This window comes from Schistocerca serialis, unplaced genomic scaffold (assembly GCF_023864345.2).
Source record: "Schistocerca serialis cubense isolate TAMUIC-IGC-003099 unplaced genomic scaffold, iqSchSeri2.2 HiC_scaffold_1343, whole genome shotgun sequence".
Classification (NCBI taxonomy): Eukaryota; Metazoa; Arthropoda; class Insecta; order Orthoptera; family Acrididae; genus Schistocerca; species Schistocerca serialis.
The window spans coordinates 1,421,483-1,448,423 of record NW_026047562.1 but is presented as its reverse complement, the minus strand read 5'-3'; the positions used below and the strand labels follow the sequence as shown (position 1 = coordinate 1,448,423).

Below are 26,941 nucleotides of genomic sequence, written 5' to 3'. Positions count from 1 at the left end.
CTATTGAGTCATTTTGCAAACATGTCAGTTCAATTTGAGATGGCAGTATATTTTCAGTAGGACCAACTATCTTTGCCCACATCGGTTGCCCTTTTCTAAAAATAATAGTTAACTATACCATGGAATTATGCAAAACTTCTCCTCGGTGAATCAAATCCACTACTCATCACACCTGGTGACCATCATCCATCGAATACAGGAGTTTGTTTACGAGTGACGAGCCATACAGTGCTGTACGCACCTCCACTCAGCCACACCCACTGCATTTCTCACTTCTCGAGAGCAGATACCTCAACCATTAGACCAGCTGGATGCTTTTGCTGGCGTAGAATTACCATTGTGGATGATGTTTTTTACCCATGATTTGCTAACACTACCAGCAGAGATTCTGATGTACATCCTCTGAAGTAAGATAACACATCCACCGATTCAATTTCCCTCTTGCTACTCTTCCCAAAAGTGGATGAACTCTAGTGCAAGTGTCGATGAGGTGTGCTCAGGCAGCCTACTGCTCAAGGAGACTGCCTGCAATAAGCAGCTAATCTGGGTTCCTGTTACAGTGCGGCACAGATTTCCAATAGTCACTACAGATGTAACTGACCAGGGAACCATTTAAGGAATATTCGAATTACATTTTAAGACATACCCAAAACAAGCTGTATCCTCATTACTGTACTAAATATTAACTTTTTGTCATTATTACTTGTATTTCTGTTTTCCTTTCTTTCGCCATTTCTTCCTGAGTGTCTTCAACAACATATATCTACAACCATTCACATAGGTTTTGTTGAGTGGAATTGAGTGAAAAATCCCGTTTCCACACCCATTTACTTCAGAACCAATTTGTAAGACACACAAACATCACTAAAAACAAAATCTATATTAAACACATCAATACATAAAGAATTTGGAAATGGGTATGATTTGAATGGGACACTTCCTACGTAACTACAGTTGAGTGACTCTGAACTGAACGTAATTCTCACGGCAAATACAGAGAACGAGAAATCTTCTGCATATGTGCTCAGTCTTCAAAATATCATAGCCAAAAAAGTGAGAAAGGAGTAATGTTTAATGCCAACTGTAACCTCTATCCAAAAACTGAAGGAATCTATTTTATTTTATTTACTATATCGGCTGGTTAGTGCCAAAATAAGCAGTACTGTGAGGGTAAGACTTGGGCACGTGTGGCAACACAACTCACCGGAAGCGAGAGACGGCTGCATCATCAGGTGGAGGGGTGTGTCGGGCAGACGTGGGAGGCGCAGCTGCAGCAGGAGTCTGGCTGTGGCCGCTGTGGGGTTGACGGTCAGAGTTGGGGGTGGGCCCGCCCCCTGTGGCGGTCAGCGAGCTGCACAGAGAAACACTGTGTGGGTGGGCGTGTTCACATAGGGGCTCACTGCAGGCGGTACAGCTGAGGGACTGACCACCGGGGCAACAGAAAACACAGTGCCAACAACACCAGCCTGTCACTTAACATGACTGTACCACCAATTAACTCGTCTTTTTCTGCACTACTTCTGCTATATTCTCCACTGGTCTAGCTTAAGATGCAAAACAACACATTGTTCACAATGAAGCACAAACCAAATCCCAAACATAAGGACCAACAATTTTGCTGCCCTGACAGAACAACTATCAGACAGAATTTAGAAGCAGTTAAAGTCAACTGGCTGCTACTTTTGGTTGTGCGGTAATTTGGAAATTGATGTATGGATGCTGAATTATATCACTGCAGCCAGAGAGGCAGAGAGAGAAAGAGAGAGAGAGTGGCAGAGACAGAGAGAGAGACAGAGAGAGAGAGAGAGAGAGAGAGAGAGGCAGAGAGAGAGAGGCAGAGAGAGAGAGGCAGAGAGAGAGAGGCAGAGAGAGAGAGGCAGAGAGAGAGAGGCAGAGAGAGAGAGGCAGAGAGAGAGAGGCAGAGAGAGAGAGGCAGAGAGAGAGAGGCAGAGAGAGAGAGGCAGAGAGAGAGAGGCAGAGAGAGAGAGGCAGAGAGAGAGAGGCAGAGAGAGAGAGGCAGAGAGAGAGAGGCAGAGAGAGAGAGGCAGAGAGAGAGAGGCAGAGAGAGAGAGGCAGAGAGAGAGAGGCAGAGAGAGAGAGGCAGAGAGAGAGAGGCAGAGAGAGAGAGGCAGAGAGAGAGAGGCAGAGAGAGAGAGGCAGAGAGAGAGAGGCAGAGAGAGAGAGGCAGAGAGAGAGAGGCAGAGAGAGAGAGGCAGAGAGAGAGAGGCAGAGAGAGAGAGGCAGAGAGAGAGAGGCAGAGAGAGAGAGGCAGAGAGAGAGAGGCAGAGAGAGAGAGGCAGAGAGAGAGAGGCAGAGAGAGAGAGGCAGAGAGAGAGAGGCAGAGAGAGAGAGGCAGAGAGAGAGAGGCAGAGAGAGAGAGGCAGAGAGAGAGAGGCAGAGAGAGAGAGGCAGAGAGAGAGAGGCAGAGAGAGAGAGGCAGAGAGAGAGAGGCAGAGAGAGAGAGGCAGAGAGAGAGAGGCAGAGAGAGAGAGGCAGAGAGAGAGAGAGAGAGAGAGAGAGAGAGAGAGAGGCAGAGAGAGAGAGAGAGAGAGAGAGAGAGAGAGGCAGAGATCCAGCGATAGAGAAACAAACTGGTGAGTTGGGGTATCAACTTACTGTTGAAACTATATGGTCATGGATATGCAAGGGCTGTTTCATGTGAAGCCCAAGGGAATGAAGAAGATGGACAAGAATTACAAGAGCTATGCTATGAAAGTTTAAAGAGTATATTCAAAATTTGCATTTGAGTAAAGCAAATAGAACTATATATATGCATGTAATGTCTTCACAATTCGATTAATTGAAAAGACAGCAGTGGTGATGTGTTTCTTAAACAACAATTTTCGTGTTGAGCAGTTTGCAGTAGAGGCCACCATTAAAAGAAAAAAATGGGTTACGCAGTGTATGCAATTTTATCTGATGGACAATGTTTACAACTTGTGAAGTAACCTGTAGTTTATTGAATATGGATTTTTTTTAATTAAAAAGGAAACAATAGAAACTTGTATGGAGCATATGTATCCGAGAGACAGAGGCAACAAATGATAGCTGGATGAAAACATCACATCAATACTGACGTCGTGGGAGATATGTCGTACACCTGTAGGTGGACAGCGAATATAATCTGCTGTATCCCAATAGCAGGAAACCTGATAGGATTCCCTGGACGACCTCTGGTAACACCACAGGGAACTTCAAACAAGAAAGGGGGGCAGAGATTTCCTGTCTGTTTAGTGAAAGGGAATGCACGGAAAAAATTCGGGGCGATAGCTGAACAGAGACGAGAAGGAAAAGTGATTGTAAGACACAGCATTGAGTGTGACAATGTTATTGTGCTGCCTGGAGCATTCTCTTCTTGTTTGCCCCCAGTGTGCATGAGTAGCCCCAGTGTTCATAGCTCCTGCTTTACTGGACATCTCATCTCAAGGAGTCATACCCTACTCTTTGGGGCCAGTCACTTAGGGGTAGCGTCTTTTTTAGTAATCAGGAAAGTCTTCAGTCCCAGGTTTGAACCTCACTAACACTTGAATTTTGAATACGAATAATCAGCATTAGTGTCTGAAGACTTCCACCATCAGGTGTCACCCTCTTTCAGTGAACAGCCTTTCCAAAGAGGGCGGAGGGGCCGACAGAGGTTCAGGGCACTCTCTTTCCCTTGAGGCCTGAAACTGCTCCTAAATGAGGAAGAATTGGCAATGATCAACAACGTGAGGATACAGAAGGCAATGTAAACCACTGCATAAAGATACGTAACGTGCATCAACATGTCATGTGGCATGTGATTCAATAAGAGCCATAACGGTCTCTCCATTAGCAAAAGACTAGTCCCCCATTCAAACCTCCAGGCGAGGAGGCCCAAGAGGGAGGTGACCACGAGAAAAAGGTTGAGTAACCAACGAAAGGATAACATTCTATGATTCGGGAGCTGGAAAGTGAGGAGTTCGAATGTGGTTGGGAGGCCAGAAAATAAGAAACGGATTTCTGGTCACATGAGAATAGGGTAGTAGCAACAGCAGTAGGATTCAGTATCAATAGAAAGGCAGGACAGAAAGTGAGTATAGATATGTTCTCTTGAGAATCAAAAGCAAACCAACAACATGCATAGTTCAGGTATACATGATGACGTCGCAAGTTGAAGGTGAAGAGGGAGAAAAAGTGAGGATATTGAACAGGTAATTCAGTACTATGTAATAGTCATGGAGGGACTGAAACACGATCGTAGGGGAAGGAGTAGAAGAAAGGGTTACACGAGAATATGTACTTGATAATAGGAATAGGAGAGAAGAAAGGCTAGTTAAGCTCTACAGTAAATTTATCCTAGTAATAGCTGGTATAGTATATTCAATAATCACTAGACGAGGGGGTATACTTGGAAAATGACCGAAATATGGGAGGTTTAAAGTCACACTATATTATTGTCAGGCAAACATTTTGAAATCAGATACTGGACGGTAAAGCATACCCAGGAGTAGATATAGAGACATAACAATTTAGCAGTGATTAAGAGTAGGCTGAATTTTACGAGACTCGCCAGCAGCCATCGATGTACAAAGAAGTGGAATACAGTAGTACTAAGGAAACAAGAGATGAGATTTATGTTCTCTGAGGCTACAGATACTGCACTAATAAGCAGCTCAATAGGTAGTTCAGTTGAAGAGGAATGGATATCTTTAACAACGACAGTAACAGAAATCGGAAAGAAAAACGTAGGTACAAAGAAGCTAACTGCGAAGAAACAATGGAAAACATAAGAAATCCTTCAGTTGATCAATCAAAGAAAGAAGTTCAAAAATATTCAGGAAAATTCAGTAATAGAGAAATATGTCACTTAAGGATGAAATGAATAGGAAGTGCAGAGAAGCTAATGTGAATTGGCTGCACGAAAAATGTGAAAAAATCAAAGAAGAAATTATTCTTGGGACGACTGACACAGCATATAGAAAAGTCAAAGCAATCTTCCACGGAATTAGAGGCAAGAGTGGTAACATTAAGAGCACAATGGGAATTCGAGTGTTAAATACAGAGGCGAGATCGGATAGTTGGAAAGAGTACACTGAAGGCCTCTCTTATTGGAACAACTTGTCCGATGGCGTGACAGAAGAACAAAGAGGAAACGGTATGGAAAATATTGGTGATTAGAATCAGATTTTAAAAGCGCTTTGGAAAATTTAAAATCAAAGAAGGCATAAGGTATAGACAGCATTCAATCAGAAGTTCTAAAATCACTGGGGGAGGTGGCAAAAGGTCTATTCTCACTGGTGTATAGAATGTATGAGTCTGGCAATATACAATCTGACAGAGAGAAATATAATCATCACGATTTGGGAGACTGCAAGAGCAGAGAAGCGTGAGAATTATCGCACAATCAACTTAACAGCTGAAGCATCCACGTTTCTGACAAGGATAATACACAGGAGAACGTAAAAGAAAATTGAAGTTCCGTGACGTTCATAGGATTTGTGGTCCTGGAGAAAGCGTTCAGCAATATCAAGTGGTGCAAGATGTTAGAAATTCTGACAAAAATACATGTAAGCTATAGGAAAAGACGAGTTATTTGCAATATGTACAAGAGGCAAGAAGGTAAAATAAGAGTGGAAGACCAAGAATGAAGTATTCGGATTAAAAAGGGTGTCAGACAGGGATGTAATCCTTCGCCCCTACTGTTCAATCTATACATCGAAGAAGCGATGACGGAAATAATGGAAAGATTGTAGAGTCGAATTAAAATTCAGGCTGAAATGACATAAGATTTGCTGATGACTGGTTCCCTCAGTGACAGTGAAGAACAATTAAAGGGTTTGCTGAATGGAATGAACAGTCTAATTAGTACAGAATATGGAATCAGAGTAAATCAGAGATAGGCGAAATTGATAAGAAGCAGAAGAAGTGAAAACAGCGAGAGACTTAGCATCGTGACCGATGATCAGTAAGTAGATGACATTAAGGTATTATGCTATGTACGCAGCGAACAAACCAAGGCCGGAAGAACAAAGCAAGGACGAACAAAGCAAGGACGAACAAAGCAAGGACGAACAAAGCAAGGACGAACAAAGCAAGGACGAACAAAGCAAGGACGAACAAAGCAAGGACGAACAAAGCAAGGACGAACAAAGCAAGGACGAACAAAGCAAGGACGAACAAAGCAAGGACGAACAAAGCAAGGACGAACAAAGCAAGGACGAACAAAGCAAGGACGAACAAAGCAAGGACGAACAAAGCAAGGACGAACAAAGCAAGGACGAACAAAGCAAGGACGAACAAAGCAAGGACGAACAAAGCAAGGACGAACAAAGCAAGGACGAACAAAGCAAGGACGAACAAAGCAAGGACGAACAAAGCAAGGACGAACAAAGCAAGGACGAACAAAGCAAGGACGAACAAAGCAAGGACGAACAAAGCAAGGACGAACAAAGCAAGGACGAACAAAGCAAGGACGAACAAAGCAAGGACGAACAAAGCAAGGACGAACAAAGCAAGGACGACGACAAATTCACACTAGCACTGCCAAAAAGGGAATCATGCTTACCTGGCTTCTGCTGGTGGCTCACCGAGCATACTGCAGACTTCAATGACTTCTTGCGGGTACTCGAGCACAGCGTCCGCAAAGCCCCGCGTGGCCATCACCTGCGGGTGGTCCTTTATGAAGGCGACGGCAGCCCTCGTGGCGTCCGGGCACGAGTGCCTCACTGCCCTGATGGCCGTCGCCACTGCGGTCTCCACGGCCAACTGCGCGATCAGCTGCCGCTCGCAGGCAGCCTTCAGGGCCGACAAGCCGTATTTGTCGGCTGCCGAGAGCAGCTGGAGGGCCGTGTCGGGCAGCTGGGGGGCCTGCAGGGTATACGTGTAGGCCACCAGGAGCCTGAGCACCGGGCCCTCCACGTCGTCGATGCTCACCTGGCCGCAGCTGGCCTCCAGCATGTCGTGCGCGAACATCGCTGCGAACACGGGGCTCGCAGCTGCCAACACGGCCCTGTGAGCCGCCACCCTCGTCTCGCCCGCAACCAATGTCACCAGGGCGCCTTCACCCCCGTCTACCAGGGCGGCCAGGGCCTCGGTTGTGGTGTTCTGAACCTCCGGAACTGCCGACATGGTGGGTGGTCCTGAAACACAGTGCCACTGAGCAGCCCTCGCACTGCACCCTCAACACTTAAACGAGGCGCATGCATACCTGTATGAAACATCAGCTGTTAAAGTGTTGTACACCCTAAATCAATTGCAATGTCACCAGTTTCCTTCAAATGACAAGGATCCGTACTGCTTCGTGATCACCTAAGGTTTATAACTACCAGTGTGGTGCTATGATAGACTGCTTTCACCTTCTACAAATGTTCTTGTTCTCAGTCAAAAGATGGTTTATTTATGTCTCAGCAAAAAAATTGGGAAAGCAACAAACTTCTTTCAGCCCTAAAGTTACACGACATTTAAATCCAAGCTCGTGGCACCTCTGAGAAAAATTTTCTTACTCCTTATCTCAGGTTCCTCAGACCCGTGACACGTCATCAGAAGCAATGCACATGTAATGCAGAAATCAGTTTCGTCGGTGAATTTCTCAGGGTAGGCACAATTAAACTTGACCTGCCATGGTGGCCAAGCGGTTCTAGTCGCTTCAATCCGGAACTGCGCGCCTGATACGGTCGAAGGTTAGAATCCAGCCTCGGGCATCGATGTGTGTGATGTTCTTAGGTTAGTTAGGTTTAAGTAGTTCTATTGGACTGATGACCTCAGATGTTAAGTCCCATAGTGCTCAGAGCCATTTGAACTGTTTTGAACCACTGTAACAGTCTAAAGTCATTGGTATGTTTAAATCTCCTTTGAACAGATTGATATCTGCGTCTTCTTTCTTAAGAAAAAGATGCAGCGCCCACCTCAGTGGTAAAGAATGCTGCATAATACAATCATAAATCATGTCGCCATTTTATCCGATTGTTGCGAGCTATGGTGTACCCAGGTACTTCCAGGTTGAGCAGTTTTGCAATGGAACTCGTTGCCTCCATTTCCAGAACGTGTGTTGTGGAACTTTCGCACAAATATATATTTGTATCTCCTTTTGGTGTGGATCTGTTTGTATACCATCTTTGCCCCACAGAACGTTCGGATACTTATTAGATGACAGATATGTCATGGCTAAACCAAAGTAAGCTCTATCACAGCTCCGACATCACTCTTGACTCTCCTGGTCGTATGAGGGGGCAAACGACAGAGTCCGTGAAATAGTTCCACACCCTACACTGTAAACTGGTTTCCGAAATTCAGACAAGTGGGTTTCACGAGCACGGCGTCCACTTTTTTCGAAACGTGCCGACTTAATTCGTCCCAAGGCTTCTGTCACGCCCGCTCGACGTGGATGGAGACGCCGAGGCAGTGCTGTACAGAGCGTAGCGCCGGAAGTCAGCGCAGGGTCGCAGGCCAACACGTCCACTGCAGGCTTCTGGAAGCCACCCGACAAACCCAAGTCTTCCTTTCACATCCCTCATTAGTTAGTTGTACATTTGCTTCCGTTTTATATCGCTTTGCGGTTTTTTTCGCCTCCCCATACCAAGTATGCACTCAATGTTATAGGCTCAAAACTCTTGACACTGGCGTTGTAAACGCATAATGAACGACTTTTTAGTGTTGTTTACAGGTATTGTTACCGTATTTTCCTACATCCAAGTGCTGCTGCATGTCAATAAACGAAGTGGTAAAAGCTGTAAAGCCGTTTACATTTCCATACAGTCTTCGAGCATCGACATGTTCTTCGTCTAAGAAACAGACCTTCAGCATATTTTGGAGACACAATCTTCGTGCGTGTCTGCGCCATGTAACCGACAGAGAAACGTGTGTGAAACTCTAGTGGACTGGATATGCAGGGCGCGGCGGTGAGACACTCTGGACTCACATTCGGGAGGACAGTGGTTCGACCACACACCGTGCAGTGGTCTGCAGCAGGTCTGCAGACGAAGGGCGAATGAGTGGATGTGGCTGCTTGTCATTTGTGTCTTCTGCACCGGTTTTCTGTTTGCTGTCCACCCACACAGGTTTTTCTTCATAGAGTCTCTCTCAATAGGAGTGCCGTGATGGTGCCCTAGGAGAGGCATGACCTTTAAGGTAGCCCTACCGGTCTTCATTACCGAATGTTCCAAAAATTGCAACAGGTATTTAGCTGTCGGTGTGTCGTTTCCCAGGAAAACCGTGAGGAAGTGGTCTCATTTCGTCCATCATTAAAGTTGTTTACAAGCTTTCCAATGAGTACGACGTGCATTAAACTACTTTTCAATATTTATATAACTTCCAATGGTGGTGATGGTTTCTTCTTCAGTGCAATTTCCGTGTGTGGGTCACACAAGTCAGAAACGATTTCACGGTGCCATCAATTTGGAATCTTTACAGTCGCCTCATCAGTATGAATTGCAGACTTCTTTATTCTTTTTCCATCCAAATTCAAAATTAATCAGCCTTCTCGAAGGTTTTTTTTATGAATAAACACTTGGCTGAGCTTTTGATATATTAATATCAATTTCTTCCACCCCTCAGAGGCGTTTTCGATGTGATGGGGCCTTCCACTGCAATTCCACATATCTGATGGCATCTGGTCGTCATCAACCAACAACTGGTCCAGAAATAGTCAAATAATCGACGAAACACTAGTTTTTCACACAGTATTTTCTGAATAGACAACCAACCATTATCCAATGTTTCTAAGACAATATATCGTACTCTGGATAGATTGTTAGAGAACAATGTCTTTCTTCGTTTTTCTTAAGAGGGGACTTCTTTCCACGTTGTTGATTAAAATGAAAATTGCAACTCGTAATCTCTGGTTCAGGAAATAAATTTCCAGCTGATTGGAATGGGCATTAGCAATTTCCAGAGTCATTATGAGAGAACAAGGTTCGATCCGAGCACATTTTTATTTGTTAAGTAATAGTAAATATTAGGACTATGTAGTTTGTCTCAAACAGTGAGGTGCATTCTGACTCCTAACATGTACACAATTGTCTTTCATGATTCAAACCAACTGTTAGCAGTGGTTAAATTGTGCTCTGTGCAAAATTCTGCCAGGCAGCTTCCCCTTTCATTCCCTTACTTCAGTTCTTTTTCCTCCAACTTTTCTTCCACTTCGTATTCCGACTATCGATTTCGAATGCCGCATCACAAGTTTTCATCTCGCTTAACGATCTGACCAATTTCTTTTCTCTCAAAAAGCATTTCCTTAATCTCTTCGTCATTTTCGGAACCAGTTGACGTGCAGGCGAGTACTTCTGTAACTGGTTTGGCTGTGTGTCTGTCCTGGCTGTGGTAGCGACTTCACTGTGCAGCTCAGATAGCAGTAAGATGTTAGTGTTTTCGGCCGAGAACGATATTAAACAAATTTCCAGTGACCTCAGGGAGAAATCTAAGGAGGAGCTATTCTCAAACACACGCATTTCTTGCTACCAGATGCCGAGAAGAAGACAGGCATTGTGAAGAATCTAGCCACACCAAGATCAAGGACCCTGATTAAAATACATAAGAATAATCATCCAACTGAGCTAATTATAAAACTCTGGAGGCATTCGATCTGCGACTCTACACTTTTTTCTCGGCCAATTTCTGTTGGAAAAATGTGAAATTTGTGAGACATCGTGGAATATTCCCTATTCAGCCCCTACAGCTTCATGAAATTCCATCAGCTGACAGCACTGTATGTAGCCTCCAAAATGGCGTCCGTAAAGGAGGTGCGACCCAAGCTGAGAGCTGTCACTGAGTTTCTTTAGGATGAAAACCAGAGCATCGGAGATCTACATATCCGCTTGCAGAATGTCTGAGGAGATTTGGCAGTGAGTCGTACTGCGAGATGTCTGTCATCGTCAGAGCTCACTGGTGATCAACGCCTAGCCTAGCTGCGCCATCGTCGCAACAAGGTTGTGCATATCTGGCCGACCTCCTGCGTGTCGGCCAGCTGCAGACGGCTGTGACTCCTGCGATGTGGGAACGTGCTCTCCTTCAAGGTGACCGGTGGATCACTCAGAGCTGAACAACCCGCATCTCGCACCTTCCGACTTCCGTCTGTTTGGTCCAACGAAGGATGCACTCCACGGCAAGCAGTACACGGATGATGGGCAGGTCACTGATGCAGCAAGACGTGAGTGGCTAATCAACTGTTTACTCACTCGGTCAGTTTTATCAGTTGAATGAAACAACCAGATGAAACTGGCCATGTCAGCTATATGAACACTTTTTCAACCACTTTCTGGGTTTGCAATGTAGCTAATTATTACGAATTGTCATCTTACACTGAAAGCGTAGCTTACCACGGAGCTGGGAGGAGAGCAGAATTTTGGTTCTCACGCTGGCCCAGCTGATTTCAAGTGAATAACTTCAGTACTTTCGGAGATATAAATTTTTACCTAAGGGACGACTGTGATGGATTCATCTATAGTATCAATTGAAACTACAACTACAAGTACTGGTCCATAAAATTTAATTGTCCGGAATTTTCTTTCGTTTCATTACGACAGATTTCTGACTAAAAAAAAAAGTACTTTTGAAAAATTATTATCTCATCATGTTTTGCCTATGCACGTGTTTTGGCTATGCACGTGTTTTGGCTACGCACGTGTTTTGGTTACGTAAGTGTTTTGCAGGGTCTGAGGAGATACGTTGAAATTTCATGGAAATTAAGTAAATGTATGTGTGAGAACGTTTCTTGTACAATAGTGGAATTTGTGGCGTATGCTCGACTTAGGTAGATTTCGTAAAAGGCAGCCAGAAGGGTCGTTGAGCATTAAACTTGTAAGTAATTTATGTTGGGGAATGGAATCTAATTTTGTCTTCATTAAATTTTATTTTGTTTCGGAATCACGTGATTTCTCGTCTAAATTACCTGCAGTAATCTGATTGGCTGACATTCAAAATACCTGAAGTATACAAGTGCTCGAAATGATCTGATTGGCTGTTTAACATATTAGCCAATAGGAATTAAGCATATCCCGTGCGTACGAGTATGGCTTTGTGCCTCCTATCTAGGAGTCAATTAAGTCTTCTGGTAAACGCCTGTGTTAAATCGCACTGATCAAATTTATTCCAAAATAAAGAAATTTGCGCGTTTTATTGCTTCTCTTGCCGTTGACAAAGAGCGACTACAGTACAGAATATTTTGTGAAAGCTTGAGATTTGTGAGTGATTTATTTTAGGAGATATTCGCATGTGAACATTTTATTTCGTACACAAACACTGCGCGGCGTGTTTCGTGCAGATTACGAGACATTATATGCATTATAGGAATGTTTCTATACTGAGTCTGGGTGAGTGATTTCACTGACTTTTGTTTTCAAGGTTTATTCGAATGCCGCATTTGTTAAATGAGCCCAGAATTTTGCCATTCTGCATGCTTTTCGAGGAGCTAAGGACTGCACTCAATGCAGGTGATTTCTGGAGGAGACAATATTCCATAAAACCACATTTAGAAAGTCTGTAGAACCAACGTCAAATCCTGACTCTGCGAATACATCTTAACTCCATTCGTATGGCTCTCGCAGAGATCACGAAGACAAGTTTAGACTGATTACTGCACACACAGAGGCACTTTAATGATTCTTCACACACCCCTGAACGTGAATGGACCATGAGAAAGTCCTAGTAAGTGATACAATGGATGTACTCACTGCCATGCACTTCACGGTCGTTTCAAGAGTGTAGGTAAGTGAGACTCAGTTTTGGAGGAGGAAGAATCACACTACCTTTTAAAAGAGTGTAACTGATTGGTTTATCCAGTAAATGTAAGAGCCTTGCTGCTCTCTCACGTAAACAACTCGGGTAATACATAACGAGTCCGTAATTATGAGCAATACATCATCCATCCGCGGTAACTATAGACTTTGCATTACTGTACTGAAACTTCCTGCAGAGCTGAAAGGAACATTTACAACTTAACGGTCGTTAAATACTGGAAGAAACCCATAGTGTGTGGCTTTTCCAGTCCTTATTACGGCCATGTGCTCCCTCTGAACGTCATCACGTCACCAGCGCACACAAATGCAACTGTGAGGCTACATAAATGGACGGCTGTGTGTCTATCAAACGTCAGTTTTCGTCATTTGGTTTTTTTCCCTGTATGCAGACATCGTGAAGTGATCAATGGGCAGAATTACTCACAACAGAGTCAGTGCCCATACTGACACATACGATGAGTTTCATTATGCACTTAGTCGGGGAACTGCGATTGTGCAGCACTATTGCATTGTAGGTAACATATGAGACACGTCGCCCGGCTAAAAACCAGGACGCCCTTCCTGCTGAAAAAGACACACGCGAGATTCTCCTGTCCTCCGGCAAAGTGGCTCTGCTTCCCCACTCAAACCACCAACCTCCGAAAACCATGCAGTCCTTAAAGGACTGCTTAACACCTGTTCGTGGCTCAAAGTCAGAACCCATATCAGTGAAGAGCCGTCGAATGACTAATCAGTTGGGTGGAAAAAGCTAGTCAAGAGGTATCCATTACATTTACCAAATCACCCACCAAATGTCTGAAGTACGGCAAGCTGCTATCATTCTAGAGTGTTATACATGTGAGAAACATTTCCTCTGGAAAAAATTAACAGCAGCTACTGCACCTTACAAACACATTTTCTTTTGCGAACTTCCAGCATGTTGCAGTACCTTAGGGCAACAACTACTATCAGTAGCATAAAAGAACAGCGCAAGTTGCAAATTTTTACTTTTTATTCATACGATGACCAGTTTCGAGCCGAGACCCATTTTGAAATCGTCATAACATAATCGCAAATGACATTTCCGAAAATACCAATGTGCAACAAACATTTTTGACATGTTCGTAAATACTATTTTTGATTTGTGATTTGAAAATGGGTCTCGGCCCGAAATTAGTCATCGAATAAATAAAAAGTAAAAATTTGCTACTCTGACTGGTTTCCCATTCTACTGACTGTTTTTTTGCCACTGAGTTTTTGGTCGTAAGTTTGTCTTTATAATAAATGCCTATGAAAAATCTACACGAGACAAAATTCTAACTTCAATAAAAGTCGAACTGAAGAATCGTTAATCTCGCAAACTAAGAATCAAAAGTAGTCTTGCCTCACCTGGGTTCCACGAGTTCCGGAACCTGTACAGAAAAATGGAGTAGACAGCAACATGAACATCATTTCCGCCCTTTTTATTGCTCATGAAAGCCACACATTGCATGATGTACCACCACACAGCGAGACCTTCAGAGGTGGTGGTCCAGGTTGTAATACCTCTAATACCCAGTAGCACGTCCTCTTGCATTGATGCATGCCTGTATTCGTCGTGGCATACCATCCACAAGTTCATGAAGGCACTGTTGGTCCAGATTGTCCCACTCCTCTATGGTGATTCGGCGTAGATCCGGCAGAGTGGTTGGTGGGTTACGTCGTCCATAAACAGCGCTTTTCAATATGTCCCAGGCAAGTTTGGTAGGGTTCATGACTGGAGAACTTGCTCGCCACTAGTCGAGCGATGTCGTTATCCTGATGGAAGTCATTCACAATATCTGCACGATGGGGGCGCGAATTGTCGTCCATCAAGACGAATGCCTCGCCAATATGCTACCGATATGGTTGCACTATCGGTCGGAGGATGGCATTCACGTATCGTACAGCCGTTACGGCGCCTTCCGTGACCACCAGCGGCATACGTCGGTCGGCCCACCACATAATGCCACCCCATAACAGCAGCGAACCTCCACCTTGCTACACTCGCTGGACAGTGTGCCTAAGGCGTTCAGACTGACCGGGTTGTCTCCAAACATGTCTCGGGCAAATTGTCTGGTTGAAGGCATATGCGACACTCATCGGTGAAGAGAACGTGATGCCAATCCTGAGTGGTCCATTTGGCATGTTGTCGGGCCCATCTGTTCCACGCTGCGCGGTGTCGTGGTTGCGAAGATGGACGTCGGGAGTGAAGTTGCGCATCATGCAGTGTATTGCGCACATTGAGTCTTAACACGACGTCCTGTGGCTGCACGAAAAGCATTATTCAACATGGTGGCGTTGCTGTCAGAGTTATTGCGACGCATAATCCGTAGGCAGCGGCCACCCACTACGGCCTGAGCGAGGCACGTCCTCGACAGTTCCTGTGTCTCTGTATCTCCTCTATGTCCGAACAACATCGCTTTGGTTCACTCCGAGATGCCTGGACACTTCCCTTGTTGAGAGCCCTTCCTGGCACAAAGGGACAATGCGGACGCGATCGAACTGCGGTATTTACCGTCTAGGCATGGCTGAACTACATAGAACACGAGCCGTGTACCCCCTTCGAGGTGGAATGGCTGGAACTGATTGGCTGTCGGACCCGCTCTGTCTAATAGGTGCTGCCCATGCATAGTTGTTTACATTTTTGGGTGGGTTTGGTGACATCTCTGAACAGTCAAAAGGACTGTGTCTGTGATACCATATCCACAGTGAACGTCTATCTTCAGGAGTTCTGGGAACCGCAAAACTTTTGGTGTGTGTGTGTGTGTGTGTGTGTGTGGTGGGGGGGGGGGGGGGGGTTGTAGTTACACTCACCGCACGAGAGGGCTCCCATGAAAAGTGAGCCATGGTAGGGCAATGAAACAACGTTGAAACATTTGTTAGGACATGGGGAAGAGCAACAGTGTACAAACCATTAAAAATGGCATTTTAATTTCCACATGAGAGGGTAAACGTTAATTGCGTTCAGTGTTTACATTCCGCGTTACGAACTTCGGTCAGTGTGGAGACGGTGTGCATCGGCGGCAGCCCCGTCAGCTCACCACGCCTCCCCTGGACACGCGCGGCCCCGCCTCTTCCCCACGGCGCCACGGGCAGTGCTGACGCGGCCCGCGCCACCGGCAGAGTTGAGGCGCGCCGAGTCACAGCCTCCTGGGTGCTACGGACGTGCGTACAGCTAGGCACGGCGAACGCCAGGTCTGCTGCAGGCAGAAACGCCTGGGCGTGCTTATCACTATAAATCTCTTATTTTGGGGCAAACTGTTTGGTATTGTTTTGGATTCTGCAGTTTTATTCAGATGAAAGATTTTCTTACTATCGTAAAGCTACAAATGTGATCATACTTCTCAATTACTGAATCCTGTTGAAACAAACGTAGATCAACATGAGAAGATGATTTGCCCCATTGAAAGCTTCGGAAATTTTACATTCAAGAAACTACATTTACTTGATCTATTTTGTTATCGAAACTTACCCCAACCCCCTTACAATGAACTCGTTTCTTTTATTTATTTTCGTTTCACATCCTCATTGAAAATGCGAACTAATTTACATGTGTAAAAGTCCAACTGTTGCCAGTCATTAGATTACAGTCGTTTTCAACGAAAGGAATACTAAACAGGAAATAAAATAGCTTCGTACATCGAAAATGCTGCTGAGCTTAAACTTTTTTAAACATGCACATTAGAAAAGATAAATATTCCCCTCTTGCAAGTGAAAGGAGAAACTTTACAAGATAAAAAAATTTTATTTGATAAAACAAGTATCTCTCTCTTGCCTCCTCTTCTGTCCCCGACCCTCTCCTCCAGCGTGTACAATCGCAAGATATTTCATTAACATTCAGTGCTCCTCACCCCATAGTCAACCAAGATACCTAAAGAAGAGCACCAATATGTTCACAGTTTCGTGTAAAAGCAACCCAGTACAAACCTAACTTCCTCAGATTTACAAATAAGGTAAAGAAGCACAAATTCTGTTGTTTTTGTATGTCCGTCCCTAAAACAAGTGGAAATTTAAGTTCAGGAGTACACTATTTGTGAACAAGTGTAATGAACTGCATAATTAATTGATTGCAGAAATCTCTCAGAACAATGTGTGTTGGTCAGCTACCGCCAATAGTTTCACATTTTCCTTTGTCAGGGTGGGAGACACCACCATTACGTTTCTCCCTGCAACAGACCTGGCGTTCGCCGTGCCTAGCTGACGTGACGTCACCAACAAGCGCCGAGGCCTTCCTTTGAGTCGGTGTTGCCGCGACCAGGCAAGTGGATGTTTCTTTTTTTTCCACAGTGTGCTTGTCCGTGACGTTCATGAAGGTACAAATATTTTGTGAATCTATTTTGATATTCTGTTGCAAAAACGTTCTCGTCTCTTACATTCTCGCATCATTTTCGGATGATGAACTAGTGATAGACTCCTTGGTGCCGAGTATAAGCAACTTTATTTCTCCATAATTTTTCAGAACCGGACAGCCGATAACTGAAAACTATCCTCTCACGATTTAGCACCTTCCGACTACAGGTGTTCATGAAATATGCTTTATGGCGAAAGCTTCATGTCCTATAAAACATACGGTAGTTTGTAACCCGTAACACAAGATTCACACGTCATTTTTAACTTATTTTTCTTCAGCCTTTTGTAAAATATTGTGTTTCCAATATCACTGTTACCGTGAATGACCGAAATTGGAGAATGTCGACTTTCTACGGTGAATGCCAACAGATACCAAATACGGCGGTGAAAGATCGAATATTTCATTACACTGTTGTACATTCGGACCCTGTCCGGTGTGTGTCGACAGTCACAGATATGTTCTGGTGGAGGTCCAAAACAGAAGAGTCAAAAAAACAAGCGACTGGCTCTCTACCGCCAAATCCTTTGTTCTGCTCGGAGTCAATCAGCTTTGTCAGTCTTACGCAAGCTTTGATAACGCCAGCAACGTTTTCTTAATTTTTTCCGGTACCCTAATTTATACTAAATGGATATTGCAGTAAATCGTGATCTTTTTCAAGTAAAGTTAAATGCATTAATTGCGGGTAATGGAGAAGACACCCTGTTTTTATTTTTCTCAAGAAAAGTGCTCTAAAACGCTTTCTGAAGTGGTTTCCGCTAAAATTAAATGCAACATACCTTTGGATCGCTGACGATTAAAACGTTTTGATGTTTTAAAAATTAATGACGAAGAGAAGTTAATACTACCATTAAAACCAGGGGAAACAAAACATACAGTATTATCTTACCAATGAAGAATTGTACAGTATAGTCTAGTATATGAAACATCAGAATAGGCCACCGAGGAAGAACACGCATGCTTAAAGAGTTGCAAGTTAAATACAAAAATATTACGTATGGACTTGTAATGTTGTATTTAAATTTATGCAAACAGTGTCAAATGAAACGCAGTGCACCTAAGAAAGGTATTGTTGTGAAGCCAATGGTTAGTTCTGAATTAAACTCAAGATGTCAAGTTGATCTGATAGATCTGCAGTCCAACAGAGATGGCGGATATATGTTCATAATAGTGTATCAAGATTATTTAACCAAGTTTGTCCAGCTAAGACCTTTGAAAACTAAAAGAGCTGAAGAAGTAGCGCATCACGTTCTTTGAATATTTTTAACATTTGGTGCACCAGCAATATTGCAGTCAGATAATGGTAGAGATTTTAGTAATCAAGTCACATCCGAAATATGCGCTATGTGGACAGATGTTAAAACAGTTCATGGAAAGCCTCGTCACAGTCAAACAAGACTCAGTTGGAAGGGCCATTCAGGATATACAGAATACGCTAACTGCATAGATGAACGGTAACGACACAAATAAATGGTCAGATGGTTTGTCCTTTGTTCAATTTGCCAAGAACACTACATACCACGAAGGAATACGCCAAAGTCCTTATGAAGCCATGTATGGCGTTAAAACAAAAAGAGGCATAGCATCATCTTTTTTGCCTGGCGAACACATCGCAAATATTGAAACTGAAGAACTCTAAGAAATTGCCAATACTTCTGAAACCGAAAGATAGCTTGAAGAAGCTGTTGCTTATATAAAAAAAACTTGAGCTGTGGTCATACCGAAAACCACATTCCAAAGAAAAATATTGAAGAGGACCTACACCCTACAACGTCTTCACATCAAATTCTGTCTGAAAAATACGAGTTGATTTCTACAAAACGAGCGGCCGCGAAATAAAATCTCCTACTGCAAGCAACAAAGATGTTACGAACCTCACAAAAACAATTTCCTCCTGCTCAAATTGGTGATAATGTACGAATACGAGGCCCTGACGTCGACCGTAGTCGTACAGATAGCCGAAATGTGTTAGCGGTTGTTGTGGGAATAGAAGACTCCCACTTCTATAAACTGGAAAATAAAAATGGTACCTTCATGCAGCTTTACACACGTAATCAGTTCGTAATTTGTAAACAAAAGTTACTTTCCATTGATGAGATTTCTTTTCAAGAAATGACGCTGAGAGAAGCAGCTGCACCTAATTCTAGAGGCGGGGGACAAGGCTATACAAGGCGTCGTTGCAAAAGGAAGAGTTCCACAAATAAATGCAGTTGTAGAAGCGAGGGGCTCTTGTGCAATTCCAAGTGCCATAACAGTTCAAGTTGTTGCAATAAATAAGATTTGAATCATATAATTCAGTAATTTTTTATAACTATTATTTTCTTTTCTCATGTAGAATGTACTGTGTATTTTAAGTTCTTGGTCATTCCTTTCAGAAAGAGGCGAAAAAGTTACGTCACACTTCTGACGTTTTATAGCGACTGAATTACGGAGAAGAAAATATAAATCTCCAACATGTTCAAATTTCAGCATTAGTGCATGGTGAATGTCAACATTTACCGGTTTAAGTCAGAAATAAGGGTGTTAAGCAAATATTTCGGACATACACTAAGCGACTACGTGAATGTTGACATTCACCAGTGAAAGTCGACATTCTCCAGATTCCGGTGTTTCACTGTAACAGCACCACCACCAGATATCCGGCAATTGCTGCCGAAGTCTAAAATGATACACTCGTAATGTGCGTTTACTGTCGCAGTCGAAAGCATGCTACCATTGCCCTCACATTTACTACTTGACAGTAGCGTGAGTTGGCTGTTGCAACTACCAATGAAGAGAACCACAACATTCATTCTGCCCCGTCTCCAAATTGCCATTATTGTTGACATCATTACCAAGATAGACATTACGCTATCACTCACACCACAGGCAATGAACAGACTGAAACAATGTACGCTAAAAGAGATTAACCAGGTAAGCGGGACAAAAATGTAAAATGTGGTGGGAGACTGGAATACGGTAGCAGGTATAAAAAGAGAAAATAGTAAGAAAATATAGACTTCGGGGGAAGGGATGAAAGGGGAATCCATCTGACAGAAGTCTGCACAGACCATAATGTAATGATCGCAAACACTTTGCTCGATAACCATGAAAGAATAATACATACTTGGAACAGAAAAAAATGGTTTAAATGGCTCTGAGCACTATGGGACTTAACAGCTGAGGTTCCATGCCCTAGGCAGGATTCCAACCTGCGACCATAGCAGTCGTGCGGTTCCGGAATGAAGTGCCTAGAACTGTTTGGCAACCGCCGCCGGCCTAGGAACAGAGTTTTCGAACCAGATTTTAAACTGTAAGCCATTTCCTGGTACAGACGCACACAGACGATAATTTATTGGTTACGGACTGCAGTTTACAACTACGCAAAGTGACAGTAAACGGAAGCAGATAAAGACGTGGAACCTGAATAAGTTAAGGCGCAGAGTTTTTCGTTAATGTTACAGGCAACGGCTGATTGAAATAGAGAAAGGAATCGATTACAATACGAATAGATATCTTCATTGAGAAGAAGAAGTGGTGGTGAATGCAGCAGAGAATGTTAATCGGAAAAGGTACAGTTGAAATCTTTGGATAAAACACGAATGTTTAATTTAATAGACAAAAAATATAAAAACGTAGCAAATAAAGTAGACCATGGGGAACAGAGATGTCTAAAAATACGCTGACAGAGTCGAAAATCGCAAAAGCGATGTTGCACTTGGAAAACTTGGGTGCCGACATTAAATAAGAAAAAAAAACTTTGCTCAAAGGAGAACGAACTGCCGAAAGCTCATTTGGGTACCCAGAACTAAGCAAATAAGAGAAGGATATATGGTGGAAGGAGTATGTAGAGAGGAGAGGGGGAGGGGCTATACGAACTGATATGAACGCAATGTTAGATTTCTGTAAAATGTCTGAACACGAGAGACAATACTGATCCTACCACTTAGCTAATTAGACAGACTGAAGAAAAGCAAACCTGTGTTTATAGCATTTGCATATTTACAGAGGTTTTGACAATATTAACTGAAAGACACTCTTTGAAGCTCCGGAGGTATCAGTGGTAAAAAACAGGGACGCAAGATTATCTACAGCTTGTAAAGAAACCAAACTCCAATGACTTTGAAGGGAAGCAGTTATTGAGAAAGTAGGAGTAGAGAGGATACAAAATGCACACTGTCAGTAGCAAGAAAAGAGTTTCTGAAAAAGAACATTTGTCCACATCAAATTAATTTTAATGGGTTTTTTTTGTGGTTTTAGGGCGCAAAACTGCTTTGGTCATTAGCGCCCAGTCCGGGACTTAAGAAACAATAAAAAATCTAAAATAGAAACCAGCAGCAGTGGGAACGAAAGTCATAAAATTGGAGAAACTAAAAACAGAAGGAAGGCTTAAAAATCCACTACAGAAAGGGGCTGGGTATCCCAAAAATAAAAATCAAATGACTGACGTCATTTCACTGGCACGAATGAACTCTAGAACGCGATCGGCCGATCGCATGTCATCTGCTAAAATTGACGATATATCAGGCGACAGCTGTAGACGGGCGCGTAACGGAGTAAAATAGGGGCACTCAATTAAAAGGTGTCTTACCGTCCACAACAGAGCAGTGGGGACAGAGTGGGGGAGGATCACCGCTTAAAAGATATCTAAGGCTAAAAAGACAGTGCCCTATCCGGAGTCTAGTTAAAATTACCTCCTCCCGACGACGCGTTCGGGAGGAAGAGGTCCAAGCACAAGGAAGAGTTTTTACGTCCCGCAATTTATTTTGGGGAAGAGTTGACCAGTGCGCGTGCCATAAATGAACAACACGACGACATAAAACGCGCCGTAGATCGGCGACGGGAATCTATGGAATAGCTGGCCGAAGAAGAGAGACTGCAGCCTTGGCTGCAATATCGGCCGCCTCATTTCCGCAGATACCAGCGTGTCCCGGGAGCCAGAGGAACGCCACCGAGACGCCCCCCAAGTGGAGCAAGCGCAGACAGTCCTGAATCCGGTGGACCAGAGGGTGCACAGGGTAAAGAGCTTGGAGACTGAGGAGAGAGCTGAGAGAATCGGAGCAGATAACGTACTGTATCCGCCGATGGCGGCGGATGTAGTGGACAGCCCGGAGAACAGCGTAAAGCTCCGCAGTATAGACCGAACACTGGCCGGGAAGCCGAAAGTGAGTTGGGGTGTCGCCAACAACATAGGCACTCCCTACACCTAACGATGTTTTCGAGCCATCGGTGAAAATAAATGTGGCTTCCGTCATTTGTGCACATAGAGCAGCAAATGCCCGACGATAAACAAGTGAAGGGGTACCATCCTTGGGAAATCGACAAAGGTCACGGAGCAGGCAGATCCGGGGACGGAGGCAAGGCGGTACTGTACCCCAAGTTGTCAAGAAGGTTTTAGGGAAGCGGAAGGAAAGTGAATGGAGCAGTTGACGGAAGCGGACTCCCGGTGGTAGTAGGGAGGAGGGGCGGCCTGCATACCCTACATCAAAGGAGGCGTCGAAAAAAATGACATGGGCTGGATTAGCAGGCATGGAAGACAGATGGCTTGCATAACGACGCAGAAGGACTGCTCGCCGATTGGACAGCGGAGGTTCAGCAGTCCCAGCATAAAGGCTTTCCACAGGGCTGGTGTAAAAAGCTCCAGACACTAAACGTAATCCACGGTGGTGGATAGAGTCGAGACGCCGAAGAATAGACGGCCGAGCAGAGGAGTAGACTATGCTTCCATAGTCCAATTTCGAGCGCACTAAGGCGCGATAGAGGCGGAGAAGGACCACTCGGTCCGCTCCCCAGGAGGTACCATTCAGGACACGGAGGGTGTTGAGGGATCGCAGACAGCGATCCGAAAGATACGAAATGTGGGAGGACCAGCACAGTTTTCTGTCAAACATAAGACCCAAGAATTTAGCGACGTCCGCAAACGGAAGGTTGACAGGTCCTAGATGTAAGGAGGGTGGAAGAAACTCCTTACGTCGCCAAAAATTAACACAAACGGTCTTACTGGGAGAAAAACGGAAGCCGGTTTCGATGCTCCAAGAGTGGAGGCGATCGAGACATCCTTGAAGACGTCGTTCAAGAAGGCTGGTCCGTTGAGCTGTAGTAGATCGCAAAATCGTCCACAAAGAGGGAGCCCGAGACATCAGGAAGGAGACAATCCATAATTGGATTTGATGGCAATGGCAAACAGTACAACACTCAGCACGGAGCCCTGGGGTACCCAGTTTTCTTGGGAGAAAGTACGGGAGAGAGTAGTGTTCACCCGCACCCTAAATGTACACTCTGCCATAAATTCGCGAAGAAAAAGGAGCAGCCGACCTCGAAAGCCCCAAGAGAACAGTGTGCGGAGGATACCTGTCCTCCAACAGGTATCGTATGCTCTCTCCAGATCAAAATATATTGCTACTGTTTGGCGTTTCCGGAGAAAATTATTCATGATACAAGTGGAGAGAGCAACAAGATGGTCAACGGCAGAACGATGCTTTCGGAATCCGCATTGGGCAGGTGTTAAAAGACTGCGGGATTCCAGCCACCAAGCTAAACGGTAATTCACCATACGCTCCAAAATCTTACAGACACTACTCTTGAGAGAAATGGGGCGATAGCTAGAGGGGAGATGTTTGTCCTTTCCAGATCTCCGAACGGGAACGACGATAGCTTCCCGCCATCGTCTGGGAAAAGTACTGTCGGTCCAAATTCGATTATAAAGGCGAAGGAGGTAATGCAGACTATGGGTTGATAAATGCAGCAACATTTGGACGTGGATACCATCCGGTCCTGGGACGGAGGAGCGAGAAGAAGAGAGTGCATGTTGGAGTTCCCGCATGGAGAAAACAGTATTATAGCTTTCGCGATTTTGAGAGGAGAAAGCAAGAGGTCGATCTTCCGCTGCACGTTTCTTCGGGAGAAACGCTGGCGGGTAATTTGAAGAGCTCGAAATCTCAGCAAAGTGCTGACCCAACGAGTTAGAAATTGCGACGGGGTCCACGAATGTCTCATGCGCGACAGTGAGCCCAGAGACCGGGGAGAAACTAGGCGCGCCTGAGAACCGTCGAAGTCGACTCCAAACTTCCGAGGAGGGAGTGAAGGTGTTACATGAGCTAATAAAGAATTTCCAGCTTGCCATCTTGCTATCGCGGATGACGCGACGGCATCGCGCACAGAACTGCTTATAGCGGATACAGTTGGCCAAAGTAGGATGGTGGCGGAAAACGCGAAGAGCACGTCGCCGCTCACGTATTGCGTCACGGCATGCCTCATTCCACCAAGGAACTGGGGGGCGCCGGGGCAATTCGGAGGTGCGTGGTATTGAACGTTCCGCAGCTGTAAGAATAATGTCGGTAACGTGTGTGACCTCATCGTCAACGCTGGGAAAGTGACGGTCATCGAATGTCGCTAGAGACGAAAAAAGTGTCCAGTCGGCCTGGGCAAACTTCCAGAGTCTCGGACGCATATATGGCAGTTGAGGCTGCAGTCTAAGAACACATGGAAGGTGGTCACTCGAGTGTGTATCATCAAGGGCGACCCATTCGAAGCGCCAAGCCAGCGGAACAGTACCGACCGCAAGGTCCAAATGAGATAAATGTGTCGTGGAGGCAGACAAAAATGTAGGGACCCCAGTGTTGAGGCAAACTAGATCCGCTTGGTGGAAGACGTCTAGCAATAGTGAGCCACGTGGACAAGGATGTGGAGATCCCCAAAGCGGGTGGTGGGCATTGAAGTCCCCAACCAGCAAATAGGGGGGTGGAAGCTGACCAAGAAGATGAAGGAGATCAGCTCGTGCCATTGGTGTGGACGATGGAATGTATACAGTACAAAGAGAGAACGCGTATCCGGAAAGGGAAAGACGGACGGCGACAGCTTGGAAGGAAGTGTTTAAGGGGGTTGGGTGATAATGGAGAGTATCGTGGAGAACAATCATGAGTCCTCCATGGGCTGGAGTGCCTTCAACAGAGGGGAGATCATATCGGACGGACTGAAAATGAGGGAGAACAAAGCGGTCATGGGGACGCAGCTTTGTTTCCTGAAGACAGAAGATGACCGGCGAGTAGGATCGTAAGAGGATCGACAATTCATCCCTATTGGCTCGAATGCCGTGGATATTCCAGTGGATAATGGACATGGGGTGAACAGAAAATGGAGGAATGTGACCAGAGTTGCTGTCAACTCAAAAACTGCTCGGAGCTAGCGACCGACAGCATGGAATGGCATTCAGCCGAAGGCAGAAGATCCTGATCCATAGGTTGGTCAGGAGCAGCTCCTGCCACCAGCGATCGGCTGGTTGACCGGCCACTAGCAGTGCGCCTCGGCGACACAGAAGACGGCCGAGGGCGATTTCCGCCAGGTGGTGCTGTAGATGGGACACGTCTTCGCGGAAAAGGAGAGGAACTGGGTTTCTTTTGAGCCTTCTTAGAAGTATGATGTTTAGATGAAGGAGGAACCGATGGTTGGGAAGTTGCGGTACGTAAAAACTCTTCACGAGTATGCTCTTTTTTGGAAGGCTTGGTATCTGACTTTTGGGCTCGAGATTTAGCAGAACCCGATGAAGGGTGAGCCATAGAGTGGGCAGGCGAAAGTGGTGAGGTTGAACGGGCGATCTTTGCGCTGGCCGATCTGACGACCGTGGCACTGAAGGTGAGGTCGCAAGTCTGCGTGGCCGCCTCCTTTGTTGGCCGAGGAGAAGCAAGGACAGTGCTGTATTTTCCTGTCTGAGGCACGGTGGGCTGTCGACTGGCGAATTCCTTCACTTTGATTTCCTGGATGAGCTTTTCGTCTTTAAAAATGGGGCAATCTCGAGAGGAAGCAGCATGGTAACCCATACAGTTGATGCAGTGAGGGGATGGAGGTGGACAAGCACCCTCATGGGCATCCTTGCCACACGTAACACATTTGGCCGGATTGGAACAGGACTGGCTGGTGTGATTGAACTGCTGACACCGATAGCCACGCGTAGGGTTTGGGACGTAAGGGCGAACGGAAATTATCTCATAGCCTGCTTTGATTTTTGATGGGAGTTGAACTTTGTCAAATGTCAAGAAGACAGTGCGGGTTGGAATGATGTTCGTGTCAACCCTTTTCATAACTCTATGAACAGATATTACGCCCTGGTCAGACAGGTAGTGCTGAATTTCTTCGTCAGACAATCCATCGAGGGAGCGTGTATAAACGACTCCACGCGAGGAATTGAAAGTGCGGTGCGCTTCAACCCGGACAGGGAAGGTGTGGAGCACTGAACTACGCAGCAATTTTTGTGCCTGGAGGGCACCGACTGTTTCTAACAACAGGGTGCCAGTCCATAATCTGGAACAAGACTTTACAGGACCTGCAATTGCGTCGACACCTTTCTGAATAATGAAAGGGTTGACCGTGGAGAAGTCGTGACCTTCGTCAGACCGAGAAACAACAAGGAACTGTGGGAACGACGGAAGAACCGTCTGTGGCTGAGACTCAGTATACTTACACTTGTGAGCAGACATAGTGGAAGGTGAGGAAACCATTGCGGAAGAATCCCGCATGATTACCGGCGTCTCCGATGGCGCGCTCCTCCATTGTGGGGGCCCTCACTGAGGGCACTCCCACCTTAGGTGATTGTTCACACCTCAGGTCACACCTCCCGACAAACGGACGGAGGGAGCAATCGGCACTTTCGGAAGGTATCAGCTCGGGTAATCACCCTCCCTGGGCCTGGCCGTTACCAGGGGGTACGTACGTGTCCTACCTGTCTACCCGGGGCGGGGAATTACGCGTTACCCCGTCACTGGCTACGCATGGAAGTGCGTGGATCGGCCTTCAGACACGCACAGGGAGGAAAAAAGAGAAAGGGAAAGGAAAGAAGAGGGGTCTCAAACGCCGCAGCGGAGAAAAGTGCAGAGAGAAGCGGGAAGGAAAAGAGAAGGACAGAGGAAGGACGAAGACTTTCAAGTAT

General features: G+C 45.2%; 1 protein-coding gene across 1 annotated transcript in view; it reads right to left on the bottom strand.

The window, feature by feature from the left end:
- The window catches only part of LOC126439765 (TD and POZ domain-containing protein 1-like), a 214,763-nt gene that overhangs the window by 173,427 nt on the left and 14,395 nt on the right, over positions 1–26,941 (bottom strand). The window contains exon 2 of the mRNA XM_050090589.1: positions 6,527–7,100. Within this exon, the coding sequence (XP_049946546.1) occupies positions 6,527–7,089 (563 nt within the window). The 5' untranslated portion in view covers positions 7,090–7,100. The remainder of the gene's footprint in view (positions 1–6,526; positions 7,101–26,941) is intronic.